Source organism: Triturus cristatus, chromosome 7 (genome assembly GCF_964204655.1).
Source record: "Triturus cristatus chromosome 7, aTriCri1.1, whole genome shotgun sequence".
In the NCBI taxonomy this organism is placed as follows: Eukaryota; Metazoa; Chordata; class Amphibia; order Caudata; family Salamandridae; genus Triturus; species Triturus cristatus.
Window position 1 is genome coordinate 1,718,873,833 of NC_140590.1, and position 17,296 is coordinate 1,718,891,128.

The 17,296-nt window shown below is 46.6% G+C and overlaps 1 protein-coding gene across 3 annotated transcripts in view; it reads left to right on the top strand.

Moving 5' to 3' along the window:
- LOC146812881 (glutathione S-transferase kappa 1-like) overlaps positions 1–17,296 on the top strand; it is a 259,603-nt gene that overhangs the window by 210,401 nt on the left and 31,906 nt on the right. For 2 of the 3 annotated variants that reach the window (XM_085619951.1, XM_085619952.1), the window contains 2 exons: positions 14,383–14,499; positions 14,920–15,013. In XM_085619951.1, coding sequence (XP_085476077.1) covers positions 14,383–14,499; positions 14,920–15,013 — 211 coding nt within the window. Of the gene's footprint in view, positions 1–5,827; positions 8,243–14,382; positions 14,500–14,919; positions 15,014–17,296 lie in introns of those variants that run through there. The other variant, XM_085619950.1, reaches the window with a different exon arrangement.

A 17,296-nucleotide genomic window follows, 5' to 3' on the forward strand; every position in this document is an offset into this window, starting at 1 on the left:
TGCCGCATGCCCTTTGGTCTCGCCTCGGCAGCGGCGGTGTTCCAGAAGCTAATGGCCCGCCTATTCAAGGACATTGAGGGAGTACAATACTTCCAGGACGACATCCTAGTGATGGGGACAGAGCTGGAGGACCATGACAGGAAGCTGTCGGTAGTATTGAAGATCCTGGAAGAGAAGGGCCTAACGGCAGAGTGGGAGAAATGTCACTTCGGGATGAAGTCAGTCACCTACCTGGGGCACGAGATAGGGGCGCAAGGAATAACGCCGAAGAGAGGGAACGTGAAGGCCATATGCGAAGCACCACCGCCCACCTCCAAGGAAGAAGTACGGTCATTCCTAGGGATGGCGGAGTACTATAGTAAATTCGTCCACCACTTTGCCACAAAAACCCACCACATGAGGCAACTCACGAGAGACAAGACGGCGTTCATCTGGACAGAGGAGACGCAAGAGGAGTTCGACACAGTGAAACGGGAAATCGGTGGAGCGATCCCGTTGCAAGGATTCGATCCCCAGGGGCGGTCAATATTGATGACAGACGCGAGTGAAAAGGGGCTTGGAGCGGTGCTCATGCAGGAAAGACCGGAAGGTGGAACGGAGACGATCAGCTTCGCGTCCAGGACGCTGACAGTGTCGGAACAAAAGTTCAGTGTGATTGAGAAAGAGATGCTGGCGGTAGTGTGGGCTATGGCGAAGTACCGTCAGTTCCTGTGGGGCACCAGATTCCAAGTGAAAACGGATCACAAGCCTCTCGTGAAGGTATTGACATCGGACGGCCATGCCAGCGCCACACCCCGGATTGCGAAAATGACACTGAAACTCCTGGAGTACAGGTACGACGTGGAGTATATCCCGGGCTCCAGAAACAAGATAGCGGACTACCTCAGCAGGGCATCCGCGATGGACAGCGCCTCCAATGACAGGGAGGACGACGATGAGATGGTGGCCCTGACGGACGACCCGGAAAAAGCCATCAGCAGGCAGGAGTGGAAAAACGCGTATGAGGCGGATGGTGATATGGATGACATCAAGGCGTATATCGTACGAGGATGGCCAGAAAGGAGAAGACAAAGACCAAAAATCAGGCAGTTTTACGAAGTCAGAGAAGAGCTGTCGGTGGGAAACGACGGAGTGTTCGTCTACAGAGGTGACAGGGTGGTACCACCGGAGAACATCGTACCTACCCTGCTAACCATACTACACGAAGGCCACCTGGGAATCGTGAAGACAAAGGCCAGGACAAAACAAACATACTGGTGGCCAGGGATGGACACGCATGTAGAGAGGCACGTGAGAGACTGTGTGCAGTGCCTGGGGGCGGACAAGACACTTAAACCCATGAGACCACCCTTAGGGAAATTCACGAACCCCAGCAACCCATGGGAAGAGGTGGCTGTGGACATCCTGGGGCCAATACTGGACGACCAGGGGATCCCCAAATACCTATGTGTACTAGTTGATAAATACTCGAAATGGCCAGAAGAACACATCAACGAGATCATGGACACGGACGAGATACTACGCTTCCTCAAGGCGGTGTTCCTCCGGGAAGGCATACCCAGGAGCATTATCAGCTACAATGGCCCCCAGTTCATCTCCGACAAGTGGGTCACGTTTGCGAACAGAAATGGCATAATACTCAGACACACCTCGATATACCACCCATCCAGCAATGGACAAGTAGAGAGGTTTAACAGGGTGCTGATGGGCTCCATACAGGCGGCCATCACGAGAGGCAAAGACTGGGAGAAAGAAGTGCTCAGCACGATATGGGCGTACCGTATCACCCCCACCGGTACGGGGTACAGTCCCTTCCAGATCTTACGTGGAAGGCAACCCTTCACCAGAGACAATGTGGCGTGGCAGGAGAAGACTATCACCAGCAAATGGTCTCCAGCAGTGGTGCAGCACAACCTGCAGAAGGCACAACGCATCTATACAGAACACTACAACCGCCACAAGAGGACAAAAGAGACGGCGTTGGAAAAAGGGGAGTGGGTCAGAGTGAAGCTGGCAGTCCTTAAGCGAAAAGGAGAAAGCAAGTACTCCCCACCCCTCCGAGTAGAAGAAGTGTATGACCGGGCGGCGTTGCTCAGCGACGGAAACGTGTGGTCACACGAGCGCATGGCCAAATGCAATAAGATCTTACAGTGGCCCCGAGAGTACACGGAAGGGGAAACCCCGACGGAAGGGCCGATAAGAGACACAGACTCATCCGAGGGAGGCCACGGAGAGAACATGAGCGGAGAGCAAGAGAGAGAGAGAGACAACCCCGGTGGAAGACCCTTGGGGGAAACCACCCGAGAAGATGGCGAGGTAAAAGAGAGAGAGGGCCAGGGCACTCCGAAAGGTACCGACGGAGGCCCGGTCGCAGAGGGAAGCCGAGAAGGACATTCCACTCCGGTAAGACACACCCGGGGGGGAAGAGCAGTGGTGAGACCATCCAAGTTCAGAGACTTTGAAATGGACTGACCTCCTTGTCGGGGACATTGTGTTGTGTGGTATGAAAAGGGGGAGATATGTAGTGTCGCGGTCTAGTTGACGCGCGCACTACGTGAAGACGGCGATGTGCGTAGCGGCCGTTTGGACGCTACTGCGCATGCGCGATATAGCGCGCGAGTGAGAGACGGCGATCGGAGCGTGTTGCCCGGCGCTCTCTCGGAAAGATAGCTAAAAGTGTAATAAAGGTTCCTACAACCTCCTGAGCGCTTCCTGAGAGTTATTGGGGGGAAAACTACTGGTAGCCAGGCACCCAGCAACATTACATATAGCAAAATGGGAACGTTTGTTTTGCCGGAATGTGGGGGTATGTGGCTGGGGGAGCCGCGAGAAGCAAACACTGCTCAGGTTAACGTGTGTTCTTAGCAGGCTGGCTCCATTAAAACAAGAACACCGCTTGGAGAAGGATAAACAAACCAGAAGCCGCATGTTTCACTAGAAAACCTATTTCTGGGAACTAAGAGGAAATGCAAAGAAAGTAGATGGTACGAAACGAGGTGAGAGAAGCTTTCTTTAAAATAATCTTACAAAGAGATTATTAAGTTAAATGAACACTTTGAAAACATACAGGACAATGTGAACCGCCAGCTTCTATAGTGCTACTAAATCAGCCGTGCTTTTAACAGAGCCCAAGCGTCAGCCCGGACTACAAACAGGCTTATCTAGGGAGTAAGAGAGCCGAGAGCGCCCCTGTTTGTTTCCGTACAGCGAGGAAGGGCTGAGGTACACCTCTCCCTAAGTGGGCAAGACCACCGCACAGCTGCCCAGTGAGGGCTCAGTTCATCTTTCCTCGAGTAGGCAGAGATAGGGTGCAAGTGCCCGAGCTATCCAGCAAGGCAGAGTCCCTAAAATAGCCACAGAATAGGGAATGTACGTTATAGAAGGGATAATAAATATTACAAAACACCTGTTTGTGACTGACTCGCCTTAGGTGCACCTTTAGCTAAAGGCTGAGCCCGCTTTATAGCGGGAGATACACCACCGGCTGTTGCATGAAGGCTCGGAGAGCGACACGTGCGAGTCTACAGCCAATGAGCACTTTTGAATTCTATCTGGCATTCTAGCATTGGCGGAGATTCCACCAGACCCTCCCACTCACAGTTAGCTCTAAGAAATACGTTCTGCGTAGGTTCAGATGTGATGAGGCAGAGATGTTTTTCTAGATTCCCGTGGTAACAGAAAAACACTAAAACATAAATTAACCCCTTCAGTGCCCATGACGAGCTGGACTCGTCATGGGCCGCGGTGGCGCTGTGCCCATGACGAGTCCAGCTCGTCATAGACCCCGCCCGCTAATGCAACGGCCGGCACTGGGCGGGGAAAGGGGCGGGCACTGAAGGGGTTAAAATGCTGCTGGTTAGTTTTGACGTGCGTTTTCTGTGCAACCCAAAAAACAAGCATTTGCAATGCAATAGGTCTCGCATTTACGCGGGTTTGAGCTATATTGACATCGCAAATAATTATGCCTTTCATTTTTGTTTTTGTTTCTAAAACAAAGAATAGGCATTGTCATGTATAATGCCAATAGCTTAAACACGCGTAAATGCGAGACCTATTGCATTGCAAATGCTTGTTTTTTAATCCTCCCTCTGCAGGTCTCTTCTCTCTCATCTTCCGCTCTTTGCTCCTGCTCCTCGCCTCTGGCGCCCTCTACAGGAACATACCATTATATACGATGCTTCAGTCATTCTTTGCCCTTCGACTCCATATCACAAATATATACACATGACCAGGGCACGAGTCGGGGTACCACGCGGGTGGACGGCATCCCCCCACTTATTTTCCAGGGTTTTCCAGGGTGGACGCCGTCCACCCTGCTCAATCAAAACGCCGTCCACCCTTCCCAAATACGCGCGCACAAAGTGAAGACCACAAACAACAATGTATTTCCGGGTGGCTGGCTGAATCCGGAAATTTCTCGGACTGCCGCCAATCATCACGCCCCATGCCCCTGCACCTACCAGGTTCACCGTTGCCAGGGTACCCACCAATAGACGCCGTGATCTTCAACCAATGGGTGGGTGGGTCTGCAACTCGGCAGTCCCGCCCTCCTGCTCCAAGCCCTTTATTTTTCGGGCTTTCCTGCTTTGGCTCCTTTGCTTTTTCGAAGTGACCCGGAACCGGATGTTGACGTGGCTGTTCTGCCTGGCCTTGCCTGCTGCCTGACCTGCCTCCGCCTCCCGCTGCAGACTTCCCTTCACTCGATAGTAAGGGTAGCAATAATGTGAATGGCGGTTGTGTTAAAGTATCAGTTGTAGTATTGTGTAATGGTTAAACAAGTAGTAATGTGTTTGTGTACTGCAGTATATAGTGTAGTGTATGTTTTTGTGTGTTGTAGGCTTCAGGTATCTGTATATTAACGGATGCAGTACACGTGGTGCTGTTTTAATATTGTTTTATTAGAGAATTTGTTTATGTAGAGCACAGCTAGAGAACCATGTTAGATTCACGGCGTTAGCTCACCGACCTGTGATTCTGGGCAAATCAGTTAATATCCCCACGCCTTCCAATAGGCAATGTGTTCGTGTGACTTTTAGACACACAGAGATATTCCACCATATGCAGCCTCAAAAGGCTTTTCCTGTAAATAGCACGGGAGCTGTACCCCCTGGACCCATCGAGCTAGTGCCACCTATAGCATTGAGTGCCACCTATAGCATTCAGAAGTTACATCTGCGCAGTCACTACCGCTGTGGCACGGTTAGCTTTACAAACGGAGATACCGCAGCCTACACGCTTTATAGGTTACCCACTGACCCAATTCTCAGGTTATTCCCACCCTCTGATTTTCTGCCCACAGTTTCCCTACTTTTTGTTGCCCACTTCGACCACTGGTCTAACATTTGTGTTTGTTTGTAATTTGCAATAAATGTTTACTTCGTCATTGTTGTCAAAGTGCATTAATGTGGATTTGTGTAAACTGGGCATGCTAATATATTAATTACGGTGCCATGCTGAAAGGAAGCCAGCTTGTGAATTACTGCGCCGTTGTGGGAATTGGGTGGATATCTGCATCAGGAAGCATTGTGGGACCTGGGAGCATATGTGCATTAGAGTAATTTCTGGCAAAAATATTTGGACTGCAATAGACACTGAGGATCCACTGTAAATACTAGCATTATACCATACATTTATGTTGACATATGCCTTTATTTAAAGAAATGTCCTCCTGTTTTTTTATTTACATGCTGTCCAGCTGTTGGCCTATAATTTATGAAAGACAGCACGGAGAGTCACTTAAAAGTAGGACAATTTTCTGTATTTATCCACTTTTACGAGTGACAAATGTAAACAATAAAACTGACCCAATGCTTTCTGCTTTCAACAGAAACAAGCCAACGCAAATCCAGCATCATGGATTTCTTTGCAAATGCGAATAAGAGATCACGGTTTGATTCTGAAAGTAGCCTAGTACAGCCCAGTGCGTGCTTGAACGATGTACCTGCACAAGATTCGGAGAGTATGATGTCAAGCCAAGGATCGGTTCCACCTTCTCCACTGGAAGACTCTTCAACAAAGATCCGGGATGCGGGCGCCAGTTTTGAAAGGGATACCAGCTTGCCAGAGTGTTGGGACCACAATCAGTGGGCTCAATTTAAAGAAAAGTATCCATGGCTAAGTTGTGAAAATGGCCGCCTTGGCTGCAACATATGCAGTGAGGTTAAGCTACTTGGAGCATCACAGGGTGTGGGTTTGTCTAGAGAATGGGTCACTGGGAGCATTGCTGCATCTGGCCCAACAAAAGCTAGCCAGTTAGGCTCACTGCGGAAAAAAATACATAAGCATAAAATTTCTGAAGCACATTGTAATGCATGTGCTATCCAAGATGCATCCAAGAAGGAGGTACTGCCGTCAACGATCCTGGAGCAGCAGAGGCATTATCATGCTTCAACGGTTAAGGTGTTTCGCACTCTTTTCTTTTGTGCAAAAAATAATCGCCCCTTTTCAGACTTTCCAGGTCTAGTAGCTTTGCAGGTTGCTAATCAGTCAGATATGGGCTCGATTCTACACAGCGAGTTCACTGCAGCACAGATAACTGATTGCATTGCTGAGGAAATGCGGAGAAAGCTTTGCATAGGCATTGTTGAACAGGCTCCAAAAATCTCAGTTTATATTGATGAGTCAACAACCCATTCTTCATTGACTGTTTTAATTATTTATGTTCGTGCTGCATTCAATGGAAAAGAGCCCCTCACCTTTTTCCTTGACTTGCTTGAGTTGCCTAGGGGCGATGCAGAGTGCATTGAGTCCTCACTCTTGAAATGTTTGGAAAAACATGGGTTTTGCAACCAGTTCCTTGCAGACAATTGGATAGGGGTGTGCAGTGATGGTGCCAGTGTAATGCTTGGGAGAAACTCTGGTGTTTTGGAGAGGCTATGTTGTAAATACCTTCGACTTGTAAAATGGCACTGTCTATGCCACCGGCTTGAGCTCAGTGTAGCAGACACGGTTGATACAGTGCCAGGCCTTAAGCACCTTGCATCATTTTTTGAAAAACTGTATGCTGTGTACCACCAGTCTCCCAAAAATCAGCGGGAACTTTCCGCATGTGCAAAAGAGCTAGAGATTGCGATTCTGAAAATTGGGCGAGTATTTTCAATCCGGTGGATTGCTTCTAGCAAAAGGGCAATACGAGCAGTGTGGGAGTCATACCCAGCCCTTCACCAGCATTTTGTTCAGTCCAGCTTAAGTACTTCTCGTGATGCCAAACACCGGTCTACTTTCAGTGGGCTGAATAGAATTCTGACATCTTCCGATTTTGTGCTGAATCTAGCTGGTGTTGCAGATGCGGTTCATGAAATTGGAACACTGTCGGAAGCACTTCAAAGGGATGAGGTAACTCTGCCACGAGCTTACCAGCTCATCAATCGTTCAGTAAGGGCAATTGAAAAGCTTAAGGAGTTTCCAGGGACACACAGGAAGGAGGCTGAAAAAGCTATTGAGAGTGGCTTATTTAGAGGAGTGCCAATCAGCTGTGAGGACTCACGTGGGCAGGTCAAAATAAACCTTCCCCAGTTTTATCAAAATCTGGCAGATAACTTGCGCTCTAGGTTGTATGCACAGTCTGCAAGCAATAGGTCGGCCACATCATCTCGGACAGATGAATTTTTAGCTCTTACATCAGAGATAGATGTTATCAAGGTGAGGAGAAACTACAAAACCTGTGCAGGAGATTCTGTCTTAATTTCAAAGGCGTATCTGAAGGCTTCAGAGACTATATTGATAATGGTGGTAATGACATTCCAGAGAAACTGCAACCTGTTTTGAGGGCGATAAACACACTTCCTGTGACTTCAAGTGACTGCGAAAGGGGTTTCAGCACAATGAACTTGATAATGTCACCCATACGAAACTGCCTTGGTATCGGACGCCTTTCCTCATTAATGTTCATTAACCTCATGGGTCCTCCTCTGCCTCTTTGGAATCCAGTGCCATTTGTGAACAGGTGGTTGATTGCCCATCGCCATGCAGATGATACTCAATCTAGAAAGGTAGATCCTACAGCCCAGCACAATAAAAGATATGCAGACGCATGGTCATTTTTTAATTGATAGCTTTCAATGATCTAAGCGGTCTCACAAATTTTCCATGGCCAGACATCCTGTGGCAATATAACATGTCCCATAATGTCTGCAATAACCGATGTACAGAGTATCAAGCTGAAACTGTACAGTGTGCACCTTGCATTTTTTTCTCTCATGGTCCCAGTGTATTATACTTGTCAATAAATTTAAATGTCGTGTTCTCGGTAGCGTAATAAATTTTAAAGTTTTGATAATCACTATTGTAGTTTCTAGTATGTGGTTTTCTTTGGCTTTTTTCAACACAAATTCTGCTTTTGTTCATGGTCCCATGTTTTAGTATGCCTCGCTTACAGCACTTAATGGCTTGACTAATGTAGTTGTACACCAAACTTCATCCACATTTGGGCTGCTAATTCCTCCATACAGGGACCTTAAGTCACAGGCTTAAGTACCAAGCAGCTTCAATTGTTAAATCTTGCAATATATGCAAATGATGGATCTGCCTCACAAGTGATGTCACTTCCTGTCGTGATGTCACTTCCTGTCGTGATGTCACTTCCTGTCGTGATGTCACTTCCTGTCACGCCGCCTAACTTGGAGAGTCCCCCCACTTCTTTTTTTAGGACTTGTGCCCTGCACATGACACAAAGAACCAACACACACACCACAGACACGCCATAAACAAACACATTACAAACACACCACGCACACACAGAATCCTACAAATACTAAATGCACACACGCATCACCGTCCCACTGATCGTACAGACATTACACACAAGCAGTCGCATGCCAGCACACACACGACACATTCCAACACACACACCCCAACACACACACACCGCACAAAACACCTCCCCTACTCCTTCGTCTCAGTCTCCAAAGTGTTTTAGTAAAATATAAAATTCTCAAAATTACATGAGTAATACAATAATTATATTGTTATTTGTGATACTTACCACGGCGAAACACCAGAAATTAGACAACGCAGACTCATGGCACGGTTGAGGGCGTGCCCTCCCACAGCCTTGAAGTGTGTCACTATATTTTCAATGTTTACCTTTCTTGTCTTTAACATATCACTTTATTATTTGCGTTTCTTTTTCCTGCCCTGTCGAGTTTCTTTATTGTTCTTTCTCTCTTTCGTTTCCTTTTCTGTCTTTTTATATCCAGATATGTATCCCCTTTCCTTTCTCTGTCATTCTGTTCATTATTGATAGTATTTTCGTTGTATATTGTTTTCTTCCTTTCGTTCTTTCCAATTTTTTCTTTTATTCCTTTAAAAAAAATCTTTTTTTCCTTCCCAAGACTGTTTTCGTCCTTTCCCCTTCTGCTAAGTTAGCTCAGTGAGGTAAACGCTCGCCTTTGGCACGTGTTTAGCTGCAGGGCACGAGTTCTACTCCTGGCGTGACCAGGTTAGCTTTTCATTCTTCAGATGAGGTAATCTGAGTACCGTTAAACTATAACTCCGCCAGTTGCAGTGCTAAGCGATGGCAAAAGTGGTATGAAGCGTAGTGCAAAATTGAGTCATTCTTAGAAGTATTACTTTGGATCTGGCCACCGTTTCTGTGTGTACCTTTCTTTCATTCTTTCTTTTTGCCTTTGTTTCCGCGTTTCCTTTTGTTTTTCTTTTTTCCATTCTTTCCTGTGTGTTTTCTTTTCTTTCGTCTTGTTTCAGCTCTGAATTAGTTTTCTTTCCCATCTCTGCTTCTACCGCTCTCCCCAATCCTTTCTCTGATTATAAACACCTACAATATATAAACAACGTTTTCCCTTTGGAAACTAGCCCAGTCAGGTCCTCCGTAGTTATGCTGTTACTGAGTCCACAATAAAGCCATCATTTGGTTTTGTAATCATTTTACGACGCTGTAAAACAACATAAAAGAATTGCTAGCAGTAGACTGCCCCATCTGTCCCCCATCGCCTCACACAGCCATTCATCTGGGGTAATTACTGCCCTTATCAGAAACCCGCCCTCCAAAGAAGACCCTTCATGACAAGAGATACTGGAATTAAACAAACACGTCCCGAGTTATTAATTTCCCATATCAGCAACGTGCAATTAAAAACAAAAACGGGTTTCAGCCCTCAGCGGGACAGCAGCCAGGGATCAAAGATGCTATAATGTTCCTTCGGATAAAGGCTGCGCAGCCGTTGGCATGAATTACCTGCAATCATTTATTTTCCGTAGATAAAGGTGCTTAAAAACATATAGTGACTGCCCCAGAGAGCACCCACCCCCCGCCATCACGGACTTACGTACGGTTAAACCTCGGGTGAAGATTTAAATAGACAAACCTGCACTTCTCCTCGGTCCCCACGTTCCAGAAAAATATCCATACCTGGAGTGTCCCATGACGCGCCTTGTGATCTGAGGCACATTAGCAGCAAATTAAATGTTAAGAAAATAAAGTTCTGCTCTCTCCTGTTGGAGAAGAGTGAAGAGTGAGGAGCGAGTCAAAAGAGAAATAAACAAAATTGAAAATAATGCAAATATAAAATTGAAAATGAGTTAAGGAAAACGCTGCTACTACAAAAAAAAACATCACCAGTTACTTGACATTTTTATTGTTGTCTGAAAACTATTGATCACATGAGTAATTCGGTAGCAGGAAGTTTTAAACCCATGCTAATTCTAAATACACAGCGCCGTACCTTCCACCCCCAAAGTACCAAAATAATCTCTGTGACAAAAGAAGTAATTCACTGCCTATCCTTACATGGTATGTGTTCTTTACAGTAGGATATTAACCCTCTGCGCTAGTACATGGCGAGTTAAAATTGCCTGCCAGCAGACACAAACAACTCTGACCTTTTTCCGGCAGGAAGATTATAATCATTGTTATGTTTTAAACTTACTTACCAAGTCTCAAAGTCACAACTCTGTGCTGCAGCTGGGAAAATAAAGCCTGCTGCCTCGGACTGCCACTGAAGTGTCTGTCCGGGAGTCGTACTCGTTGCAGACAGGTGCTGTAGATGTGACTGAAGTCTTTTATGGTAAAAGAAGCTGTTGGAGTGGTGGCTCGGCTGTCTTGAGAGCTGTGCTGTGTGAGACTGCTCTCACCATGACTGGACACACTTACCCCCCCTCCGCCCCTCCTCCTACACAGAACTGGGCAGCAACACGAGCGAGGTCAGGGCGGACACTGTCGTATAATTTACAGCAGCAGTACATGGGGGCCTAGACTGGCAGGAAAATTAAACATCCCGCTGCCACAACCGGTGCTGAGTGCAGACTGGCATCATGACCGTGGCAGTCTGTTCAGTGTCCTTCGGGACTGCCCTGAGAGACGTTAATCTGGTGTCAGGCGCCGAAGATAAACTAGTGATCTGCAAGGATGCCCACGGCAACCAGGTCACTGTCAGTGACACTACAGGGGCGGCGCAAGTGGAAATAGCTCTTTGTGGCAGGCCGGTTTTATTGAGCGGAACACTTCTAAAAGTGTTTGTAAGCAGAAGTTTAACTAGAAATATGGGAGACTGTCCGACGGCGTTAGCAGTGCCCAGCGCTGCTCTCGCCATGCGAGGGCTTTTTACATGTGCACTCGTACGGAGGGACCAAGATGGCGTCGGGCTGTCCACATGCGTGAGCATTTGCAGCTGTATGAGGACAGCCCGACACCATCTATGTCTCTCCGTATGCGTGCGCATGCTGAATGGATTACAAAAAACCCTTGCATGGCAAGACCAGCGCTGTGCGTTGCTAACGCCAGGCAAGACCTAAAACCAATGGTGACCTTACGGCCCAGTTGGCGGGACAGATCTACAGGCGTTGTTTATTTATTTATAAAGTTTTATATAGCGCTAGCTAGACCCGTGGGTATCGAAGCGCTTTACATACATACACTTCAAGAACAAAATCTGCATGCCATTCAAGCACGATGCCAAGTACACAAGAACCGAAACTGTGCCTCGCTCCAACATGCGAACTATCTGAAGAGCATAGTTCTACAGATTAAGGTGGAAAAAGAAAGAAAAAAACACTATTCTTCTAAAACCCTCCCTAATGTTAAAAAACTAAAAACACAACGTATGCGCTTAAATGAATGATTGCATCAACTTTCTTGGTAGAAATCTATATATCGAGGTTAGTCGGAACAATATTAAACAAGTCATCATTTGCAAGTGCCACACTGAACATGGAGCAATCTATGTTCAAAGTCGCAACATAAACACTACATTACTGAAGTTTTAAATGATCTACACAGATTTTTTTTAAAGTGCAAACTGCAAGTAGCACAAAATAAACGGCCGATTGATATTTGCGCGGCTCTTACAAGTACTTCGTAGCAGGAAGGGGCATCACTCTGTTCTTTTCCCGATTTAAAACCCAATGAACCCGGAAACCAATGAGATCCAAACATTGGCTGCGATGCCATTAATGCGCGGCACGGCGACAGTCACAACTAAAAGGTACATTTGCTTAAGCCTGGCACGTTCTCATTGCTTGAAGTCTAACGCCTGACACAATACTGAGGGACTTTACAAGTCCACCTTAACGCAATTAAACGATTTTAAATTAAGCTTGTACTAAAAGACTTAAAGAACAGCCGTTGAGAACACCTTCCTGCCTATCATAGAATATGCATACAGCAAACAATGGCCCTGAGACCAAACCGCTTTAATGAGCTATTTAAAGAACAGGTAAAGGGTAGCGCAACACCACTAGGCCACTTTTCTCATACCACTCAAACATACAGGGCGTGGCGAATGAAAGTAGTACAACAACTACCAGGAAATCTTACTAACAAACACGGGATTGTCCGAGTACTGCCCCCGCAACCGCAAAATTCCACCTAGAATCTGCAGCAAATGTAATCTGTTAGCCTTGCCCTCCGGCAGCTGCTGCAACCGAAGTTTAGCATTCGCAAAAAACGCAGGGAGTGCGGGCCGCAATGTTGCCTCCGTCCAACTTGCTAAGGCACAACTCGCTTCACTGTAACACCATGGACAACAAAAGAGAGCAGCAGGAAGCGCGCGCCACAATGTTGCCTCCTCTGTTATGCTTGCTTGAGGCACGGATGCGCTTCATGGTCAGGAAGGGAAAGGGGTATTTTTAACTTTCTGAGAATGGGGAGGGGAGGAAGGGGCTAAAGGCAACATGGACAAAGTGTGAATTAAAAGCTGTGCGCGAAGCGGCGGAAGTAGGTAAGAGCAGGGAACCTAAACATACATTTACACTGAGAGGGGTTCCAACAAGTGCGACCCAGGCGGCCCGCGCTCACAATTACAAAGAAAGTGTGCGTCCCAGCAAATGAAGGAGACTGTGTAACGCCGCAAGTGAGAGATCCAATCCCAGTGGGCGTGGCCAAAAGGAGACAAGGCGGCAACAAGCAGGGACTAAGAAGCCTCCTTTACAATCAGAAGCCAGCGTTTTGCATGGAAGATGACGCCAGCGAATGAGGAAGATGGGCAGTGCTTCAACTCCACCTCCAAGAGCTTCGGAATCTGTATTGATTCCAAGAAGCCCTCGTATGACGAGAGCAGCGCATACGCTGCTTTTGCCAGGCCAAGACCTAAAAACAACTGTTATTTACAGTTCTCCCATGTATGATTCCGTATATTGTTGCTGGAGTAGTGTACACAAAAGTTGATGCACTTAATCAGACAGAAAGACCGGGAGTTGTGGGGGTCTCCAGAAACTTGACCCATGACTGCCAGTAGCAAATAAAGTAAAGAATGATGATACATTTAATCAGCAGTATAACTTGATCTGAAAATTCAAACGACTTGTGGTCAGGCAGTGACTTTTGAAAAATCATAAGGTTGTTGGACAGTATAAAATTCACCTATAAAACAGGGAACGTGCTCTCCAGCAGTATCTGACGGGCATGAGACGGGTATCAGCCGCTAGAATCGTTAGATTTGTGACTGTTAGAAGTTAATGTGTTTTAAAAAATATATATATTATTGGTTCACGAGTTGAGATCTGCATCTCTAATTTAGCTAGGAAAGCATGAGGCTCATGGTCTGCATAAGTTCTGAGATGTGACCAATCAGGAGCCTTGTGTTGAATAGGAAGTTGCAGAAAAAAGCACTAGTTACATTGCAGCACGAGTCCCTGTAAATTAATGTACCAAGTGTCTTGTGATGTATAATGTACAAGATGTTACATGAGTTGAAGTCATTTATGAGTTGCAGTAGCTACTAACATAACCAGTTGCGAGACCCAGTTTAAGTTTTGTCAAAGAGTCTGAGTTGTCTTTATGTAAGTGATCATGAATCTTAACTCACTAACAGTGAAGCTGCGGTAACACATGACTCAATATATCGCGACTCATGGTAAATACTCTGCAAACCCAGAACAAAAGCCTCTATAAATCTTGAGTTGTGTGACTACTCCTGAATCTCTTTGCAGGTGGCACATAACGCTGGTCTCCCCCCGGCAGAAGCACAAAGGCTTCTGGGAATAACCAGTGCAGCAGAGGTGAAGGATCAGCTGAAACGGACCACAGCGGAGGCACTAAAATATGGGGTATGAAAAAGACACTTCTTACAAGGAAGGGAGGATGCCTTCACAGTCGCTGAACTGACTACATGGAAAAGAGATCCAGAAAAAAGTAGCTATGAATGGTTTATTTACTCAGGAGAGGAAAGTGTGGGTGGGTGGGTGGAAGGAAGAAATGAGGGAGGGAAAGCACACAAGAGAAACAATTATGTAAGGAGGATGGGGATAGAAAATACGATAAGGAAAGAAATAAACAGTGAGCAGAAAGAAGGAATGCATGAAGGAGAGAAGGGAATGAAACATGAGGGAGAACAAAGAGATGAAGGTGGGGAGTGACCAGTGTGGCACACCAAGGGTTAGGAGAGGACGCTGTCAGTCTGCACATGTCTATTGCTGTGTCATCTACTTCCTTCTGACACCTAACTCTCCTCTCTCTTATCTCCACAGTCATTTGGGCTGCCCACCATTGTGGCCCACGTGGATGACAAACCCCATATGTTCTTTGGTTCAGATCGGTTTGAGCTGCTGGCTGACCTGCTGGGTGAGTGAAACACGTCCCCTGTGAACAGAAAGCATCTTGTCTATCTTAGTACTGTTTGGCCAATTCCCAAATCACCTGGAAATGTGCTCTTGTGGGTTACACCTATGTTTGGAGGTAAGAAACACTCCATGAGAACTTCAGGAAAACTACAGTATAGTTTGACAGTATTCCCAAAGGTAAATTTGAAGTATGCACAAATTATATCTTGGGTACATTTACACGTACTTAAATGTGACCTAAACAGGCTTTTGCATTTGTAATTTTATTGTTTTTTACCATGGGAAAGATATTGTACCACTTGTTTGGGTTGACAGTACAATTAGGTTTGGATTGACAGCTGTCAAATGATAGGTGCTTACAATATACAGAGTGGGTATAGGGTCTTATCTTTCAATCATTTTCTTTTTCTGACAGCCTCATTGAGAAAAAAGTGACTTGCATAATTTTAACGGCGTGCACGCGTAATGACGCATGTGCACACTTATTATACGAGGCAGCCAGTGTGGCTCTCTTTCATTTATTATTTTTGCTTTTTTTCCATTTAGTTTTGGCCATCCTACACATCTTGCTGATGTTGTACACCATCTCAATAAGGCATTGACAAAGCTACAGGTCCCAAAGGTGAGACCTATTGGGTTTGCCAATGTTTGTTCCGTTGATTGTTCGCTTCTAGTTTCTCTTGGCCATCCCTCCTCTTGTTTCTTCTTCCCGCCCCTCCCTCTTTCCCCTGGTGTGGTAAATGACATTCCCAGGCTCCCGTGGCTTCCCATCTGTGCCACAAAAGCTTTAGTTTCTTTTTAGATCTCGCCTACGCAGCGCGCATGCGCTGCCTAGGAAAAGAGACCTTTAGCCATCGCCACAGCTTGGCGGGCAAAAACCTGCACGCGTTGCATTGATTCCAATGGCAACGCGTGCACGTCTGGCGATTCCCTTGCGGGATCGAGCAATGGCGCCATATGCTAGCAATTATCGCGCCTTGCTGCTCTCTCCCGCAAGGGAATCCTGCGCAGGCCCCCTCCTCTCTCCCTGCTGCCGGGCGAGGCGCGCGCTTGTTGAGCAAATGAAGTCAGTCTTATTTCGAGTCCAAAAAAATAGCTTGTTCACAACTGTTGACACGCATGGTCACTACCTCTTGAAAAATATTTAAACTCTTACTGCATGGTCAGCAGCGACACACAGATCTACACTGCCCCACTAACTTCACCCTATTTAAACGCGTACCATCCTAGCTGTTGCTCCCTATGGTCGAGATACATACTCTGCACAGGCACAGAGTACATCTGACATCACCGCGTGATGTGCGCGTCTCTTCACAACTAGTAGACACCCGACCCGTAACCTCTGCGTGCACCCGGCTAGCGCATGCGCATTGCTCCTACTCTCCTTCCTCTTCACTGTGAGTAAACGAAGCTGTGCACATGCGCGGACGGTATTTTGAGAGGTGCCGCCCCCTGCTGCAGCCAGGTGAGCTTGGGACATGTCACTGCACCTATGACAGTAGAAGCGCTGACCGGTCGCCTGGCAGACTTGCATGGGCTTTTTGGAATTAGAGATAAGGACTCTTTTGGTGATAAGTAAGACTCAGTAGTAGCAGGAATAAGATCTGCAAGTGCTACCCTTTCCAGAGGCACATTGTAAGTTCCTTACCAAAAGCGATTAACTCGCTCATTGTCATCAGGGCAATTTTCAACCAGTTTGGATTTCTACCTCCAACACTAGGCACGCTGGGAAATGTAGTTCCACATATCCCAGCAGTCGTGTGGCCCTGCAAGTGCAAGTCTAATTAGTTCTGTTGGCTTTAAAACCTATTGAAGGTCAATGCATCGTCCAGTTAAAGGTTCTGCTTTTCTCCAGCGGCGCTGCCTGAGGGAAGGCGTACCGAGATAGCTGAGGACTGGGGCCACGACCCTCCTCCTCTGGGTGCTCAGTGCTGCGGTGGAGCAGCGGAGAAACTAACTTGACTGTCCCATCCTGGGCTACTTCAGTTTGCCCCACTGCAACCTGGTTCCTAGCAGTTAGTTAACTGTCCGGGGCTTGGGGTCAGGAAGTGACCTTTCAACTTTGGGGCACATTGTCAGAAATAGAGCATTAAAGCACATTTGACTAGTAATAATGATGAAAACTGCAGGATTTTAAAAGCCTGGTGGTCTCACGGAGCATTTTTTCAAACTAGTGCAAAGAATTGCATATTAAAATGTATTGAGCATGCAGCAGTTATGCTGCGAGTTGGAGTGCCGTAGACTTTCTCTGCGTGGGTCATTTGTTGGACATAAGTGCAAAATG